This window comes from Elaeis guineensis, chromosome 15 (assembly GCF_000442705.2).
Source record: "Elaeis guineensis isolate ETL-2024a chromosome 15, EG11, whole genome shotgun sequence".
Taxonomy (NCBI): Eukaryota; Viridiplantae; Streptophyta; class Magnoliopsida; order Arecales; family Arecaceae; genus Elaeis; species Elaeis guineensis.
The window spans coordinates 72,904,003-72,910,811 of record NC_026007.2 but is presented as its reverse complement, the minus strand read 5'-3'; the positions used below and the strand labels follow the sequence as shown (position 1 = coordinate 72,910,811).

At 38.7% G+C, this 6,809-nt stretch overlaps 1 protein-coding gene across 1 annotated transcript; it reads right to left on the bottom strand.

Annotated features, from left to right (window-relative positions):
• Positions 1-4,350: 4,350 nt before the first annotated feature.
• On the bottom strand, positions 4,351-6,081 carry LOC105058844 (uncharacterized). The gene is given in 6 exon segments (XM_010941901.4): positions 4,351-4,712; positions 4,791-4,856; positions 4,965-5,030; positions 5,197-5,295; positions 5,481-5,905; positions 5,908-6,081. Coding segments are annotated over 6 exon segments (939 nt in total). The 5' UTR covers positions 6,065-6,081; the 3' UTR covers positions 4,351-4,586.
• Between the last annotated feature and the right edge of the window lie 728 nt (positions 6,082-6,809).

The window sequence follows — 6,809 nt, the reverse complement described above, 5'->3', positions numbered from 1 at the left end:
CAAGTCTAGCTTTAAGAATGAAGTAAGACCGCCTAATGATGTAGGCGGAGAACCGCTTGGAGCGTTCCTACCGAGGCAATGATCTACGGTTTGCAGCAAGTAATTATAAGCTCATTCGTTCCAAAAAAGTATCTTATAAGGAGACCACTAGACATTAAAAAAACCACCATATTGTAAGAGTCAGATGCGATGGCTGGAAAGAATATTTTTGATTGCATCAATGCATCCCAGAGCCCAATGATGTTGTTTCCATATTCAAGTTGCTACTCGAACCTCTGATCTACCGCGTCTACTTTTGAGTACATTCACGATGTTGTTTCCCCGTTCCATGTTGAATGTGGGGGAGGGGGATATGATTTTAAATGATCACATAATTTTAACAAGATAATATGGTGTTATGGATTATATGATGTTGGATAGTCACATAATTTTAAATAATCACATGATAATTCATATTAACTATAATATTTTTTTATAAAAAATTATAGACTATTATATAAATCTTATATGGAATTATAGACTAGTATATAACTCTTGGAATGTATCGGATGTGATGAAATAGAAATAAAATCCTTTTTCTCTCTTCCTCTCTTATTTTCTCTCCTTTAGAAAATATTTTAATATTGCCGATTAGAAGGTCAGCGTTTCATAGCTTCCTCGCCCCCTCGTTAAATTGCTATTTTAGTGCATTGCCGTGTGATAGCTTTGGCTTGTGGAGGACAGACAAGCTAGAACCCTCACAATATGTCAAAGCTATATCACATGGTCCGGGAATTATAAATAAGCTCTGTCAATAATAAAATAGTATGCAACCTATACCACAGAAACAGTATAAAGTACATAAGCTGACTACAACGCCTGCTTGTATGCCACATTGCCCTTGAATAATCGAGAATTGTTCAATTATCCACAAAAAAAAAAATAGTGATCTGCTCATAGATTCCTCATGATAATTTTAATGTTTAGGAACTATATAAATTGATCGCATTTGCATTACCACTAATAGTATTGTTTTCGATATTGTTTTGGCACTCCTGCCATTCTTATGCTTCCATTGCAAGTTTGAAGATTGGCTGTCTATGATCTATGCTTGTTGTTTTATTTATTTCAACTGCAAATAGATGTAGCAAGACTTCCTGTCTATCAAGCCATGCAATGAATGGCATTGTTTTAACAATTTTATGTAGTGTAACTCTATATTCGTTCTTGGTGCACTTGTCTTCTGCTCCAACAATAACAAATGTAGTTTTTTTAGTCCATGAAGAGGCAAGAGAACAATTAAGTATGATTCTGTTCCCTCTGTATTTGATATGCCCTCCACAGAGCTAGTGATTTTATCTGACACCCCAATGTGCATGAGAGGATTAGCATTAATTCCTTTGTGGCAGTGAGGTTCTCAATGCATGTGGGAGGAGTGGTCACACCAGCTTGGCTTGACAACCCAACTACCTGGCACTCTCATCCATCTCCTGAGCCTTGGGGTTTTAATTTGAAGAACCATTGCCATCACAATGTAGAACTTTCTGTTCTATTGAAATTAAACTAATCTTAACGTAGAGCAACAAGGTCTGCCTAGTATGTGCATGTACCTAACAATACCAACAGGATACCAATCATTGCCAATAAACAAATGTTATGGGCTAAAATCTTTCAGTGCGGTTGCCTTGTTTGAGCCCACAGCACGTCATTCCTAGTGTGATTAGAAAATTGACACCCTAGAATTCCACAGTACCCCTATAGATGTTATAAAATAGACCAAAATAACAGAATTCAAGAGTCTAGTGATGATTATACAATGATAGTAATCAAGAGTTTCCGATAATCTCGATCGAGACTAGGCAGCCATTCCAAAAGGATCCATGAAGTGATAAGCTTCAGGATGCCATGAGCCACTCAATCAGTTGGTCGGATGGTGGAGAGTGATGGACGATAACAGTTACGATGGTCATTTCTCCAAGAGAAACAGATAGATTTTACTTAGGGAGGCACCCGCTCATTAATGACATGTTTTTGTGTTTGTGATTGGGGACTAGAGTGCCGTTGGACTCTGGGTTGGGGAAGGAGAACCGGCTCCCCGGGAGATTAGGATTTTGCATGTGAGAGTCATGTGAAGCTTGAAATAAATACATGTGTACGGTAGGTGTGAGTGATTCAAAGGGTTTTGGCAAGGCAACGTGAGGAAAGTTCCACCAATTTTCTTCCCCTTATAGCTATGGATCATAGTCATGCATTAGGTGCTTGGTGTCACAATTAATTTCTCATTACCATTTCTTCGCGAGTACATTAATTATGTACCACATGTATAGGTATTTAATCAACCTACGTATATGGTACTTCTTCAAATTTATCCTAAATATGTTGGTGCATGAACTATGAAGCTTTACATACAGCACACCTTTCTCTTAGATATGAACTACAATTATAGACTTAGAATCAAAATATTCATATTTGCAATAACATTCAACCAACCTTCCTCTTATGGATGCTGATATATGTAGTCGTCGGGTGCTACCTTCACTTTCTCATCATTTTCATGATACAGTATTAAGTGCACATCTTTTATCATTATTATTTGTTTATTGTACTGCAAAATGAAATTTTTCTTGCCCTCTTGTGCTCCAATAGCCTGCTATCATTAATTGAATGTAGTTATAGCTCTTTGGCTATAGAGAAATGACTAGAAGACCTCTTCACTCTTTCTATCACTGCTCTCAAACATGGGCCACCATCTTGGAGTTATTTAATAAAAACAATTCATATTTAAGTGGGTTTTGATTGATCTACCCAGTGCATGCCTTTAACACATGCAATCTATTTAAAGTAAGTTTCTTGTTAATGAGATATTATACCCTACACTATGTGTATTGTATCAGTAGTATATCATAGGAACAATTTGCAATAAGATGAAAGAGGCTATAATATTTCAAGACGAGAACATGATAAATGTAGCCCATAGAAAGGGGACAAGATGATTGATATAATGCACCGCCATATGGTGCATGTAGTGTAGGATTTGATTTCTTCTTGTTAATAATTCAAGTACAGCCAAAAGGTTACATCATATAACTAAGTTGGACATCTCTGTAATCAGCCCATTACTCGATTTCCTTCCTTGAAAAAAAAAAACAACATATATTTTTTCAATTTTAGAATCATCGGAGTTGGAAATGGCTGGTCAAAGAGAACATTTTATCCGGTACCAAATTAAAAAAGTAAACATTTTATCCAATTCCAATAATGTCATGCTGCATTGTGGTATGATTCAACTATCAATCAAGATTTGCCCTTTCAGAATAAATGTGCTTATGAGCAAGTATGGAAAAGAGATTACGGTGTTCATATGGAAAAGGTTAAGCTACGTAATTGATTGGTAGTGTGGATAAGAAACAAGATTGTAAACATGATCACCAGTGTAAATGAAATTTTTTAAATATTATTGTTTTTTGTTTGGATAAAAAAATTAATATCCTGCATTTTGCATGATCTTGCAAATATTTTCGACATATCCAATTATTGTAATGTACACCTGCATTTTTTGGATTATTGTAATGTTGTTCACCCTCCTCGTAATTAGGGTCAGAGTTTTACTAATATGTTTATTTTGTCAAATGATTTGGATGTATTCACTACAAATGCCCATTTGTCAGCTGATATGGAGATAATCAGATAATGATTAGATCGATCATCACTATCGCTCTAGAGCAAAATCCACCCTCAAGCTTTAACCTTCATCCCATCCTCTCCTCCAATCCTCCTTCCTAAAACAACCACACAGCCCCGCCGATAGCCAGCAAATCATGACCCGAGCATGCGTTCCAAATTCAGTAGTCTGGGGGAAGCTACTCGGTCTCTCCTCATGCTACCAACCCGGCCGGACACCCCACTTTATGCAAGCTTATGCAAGTCAAAATGTATATAAAAGATAATTGTATTGTTTATTCTATCTTTTTACGCTGACTTTCACCGCCCTTGTTATGTCAAAGCTCTAATGGTCAACAGAATTTATGGTCATACTTTTCAGCACACTTTATCAGCTCTAATCTTGAAAGGTGGATGGAGTAAATGGAGTGAATTGCTGTCTCGTGTACAATAACATGCATGGATGCTTCAAAATATAAAACTTATCATTCAGATAATTTGAGTCCGTGCACCTTTAATTTCTCAAGAGATATTTATCACCAAAAAAGTTTGTCAAGAGATATTAGATCTCAAAACATAACAGAAACTGAATGTATTCAACAAGGGGGGAAAATTAGGATTTTTTTTTAAAAAAAAGAAATTTTGGTATTCCTCAGTTGGACATAAACTCCTCTCTGAAGTCGTTGCGGTTCAGTTCAAAGCAGTTCCATTACTTTTACAATCCAAAAAAAAAAAGTTCCATTAATTTTACCATTTAAAAAAAAAAGTTGCATTACATCTCAAAAGAATATTACATAAACATAAGAAAAAGACCCCATTCTTTTTCTCTCGTCAGCGCTCAGCTCCAAAGCATGCATTGATATTTTTTTGGCATGTGGAGGTTCCCTTTTTTTATTTCTTCCACTGAGGTGCTCTTCTCATGCTTGACTTCTTCCTGTGTGAAAGGCCTATTGGTTAGAACTAGAGTTCCTACTTCTGTGAGAAGACAAGATGGCATCGATGGCCTCCTTCACTTGCGACACATCCGCTGCTTTCCCACCTTGCGCTGGCCAGAACTCATCAGTTGCCAGCACCTACATTAAAATCAAAGTACTTAGTCTAATGATTTCAAAAATCATACCATTTCTCATCCACTCAGTTTGGATGATTACCTTCACTTGCAATTGGAGGAACTTAACATAGCTAATGGCTTTCTCTAGCATGGTAACCAAATCAACCTACAGTGAAGAGGTGCTGAAATTTTATTAGTGATGAGATAAGTCATGAAGCCAATTAAATGATTGCCCAAATTGAAATTGTCAAGGAAGATGAGAAGCAAGGTTCACCTTTGAGCCATTGGGCACTAGATCTTGTAGAATCTTGAGCCGCTCGCTGATCCGCTCCCTCCGATTCTGCACTATGAAATCATCTCTTAGTGAAATTTTTCCTACAGTTTGGATGAAGTGCTACTTTAATTCTAGCTGTATGTATATAGAGACATAACAATTCATGTAGAAGCTAGGGCCCAAAGACTTCCATGTATTTCTGAAGTAGTAGATGGTAATTAATATAACACACCTTTGCTGCAATACTCTGAGGATCCTTGGATGGAACAGGCTTGGCCTTTGTTTTCCTCGTGTTGCCGCAGTGCTTCTTGGAGGCTTGCAAATCACCACCCTGAAACCATAACCATGCCTAATTTAGAAGGTAAACAATGTTTTCTTGTTCATTTCTGAAGCATTAACATCATGAATTGCCCTAGAATGAGCAAGAATTCAGTTCATGTCATCTTGCTTCACTCCTGGAATTCTCTGACAACACTATCGGGCATGATGTATCTCCCAAAAAGAGGATCAAAGTACCGTATAGGTGCGCTTTTGGTTGCTTTTCTCTTGCTCAACACTCTCTTGAAGGCCATCACCAGCAGCCACACCCAGATCCGGCAGCTCCTTGCCGTGTCGGTAATCATTATTGATGGCATTGGTCATCCGTTGATTCAGCTGGTAATTTTGACCCATGGCATCCATCCAAATAGCGCACTCATCTTCTTGATCAATGTTTTGGTAGTCGGTGCAAAGTACGGTATCCCCTTGCTGATCAAAGCTAAGCACCGAAGAGCCTGAGTATGCCCAGTGGTCGGACGCTGCCTTGAAGTTGACGACGGAATGAGCTTCTTGAAGAGAGGAGTCCACCGGCCCAAACACGAAGCTACCGCTTGGGGAGTTGCTTGGATCAGACAACAGAGGAACAAGGCCCCGAGAATAGCTCTCGAGGGACTCGGAGCCTGTCCATCTTCAAGCACCACATTACTGTTGTGGCCCTCGTAGCTGGATACATGAACCGAAGAAGGATCCAAACCTGGAATAGAACGCCCTCCTCCATGGACATTCCCGTAGGGTGAACGGGTTTGCAAGCCTTCTAGTGTTCGCTCCTTGGCGAGGGCCATGGAGAGAGAGAGAGAGGAAGAGCTAAACGAATTAATGGACGAAGAAGGGAAGCAACTTGTTAGTCTTTGAGAGAGAGAGGTCATGTGATTCTTAATACATGGAATAGGATTAATTCTCGCCTCATATATTGCTACTTGGGAGCTTAGATCCATATGGGGATCGACTTTAAAGTATTTATACCAAGTAGAATGGCGTGTGAAGCACTTTGCATATATTTTTGTGAGGAGTTAGGTGGCATGAATGAAGGAAAGGGAAAGAGAGAGAGAAGGAAAGATGGGAAGAGAGCAGGGCAGCAGAAGGGTCGCCGGATCTCTCGCATTCCCACGTCTGAGATTCCTGCATGAGCGATCCTTCCTACTTCCATATCAACGAGCACGTGGCCTTGGAAGCCCAATTTCCATTTCTTTTTCCGGGCAGCTGCTAACCTTATGACCCGTTAAATCCTGGAAGAGGTACTGAAGAGCTTTTAATATAGAAATTTATATTTGTTTATCACATTAGTAAAGAAATAGGAAATCAACGTGCATGCATGCTTATTGGTCCATCCCATTCATGTAACTCTCTCTCTCTCTGCTATTTCAGGCCTATGAGCTTCCAAGTCATAGGTCGTATCTTTCATCTAAACCCTAGCTTAAATACCTTACGACTAAGCTTCCAATTCATAGGTCGTATCTTCCGTCTAAACCCTAGCTTAAATACTTTACAACTAAGGATCGTTTGGTTCACGGAAAGTGAGAGAGAAAA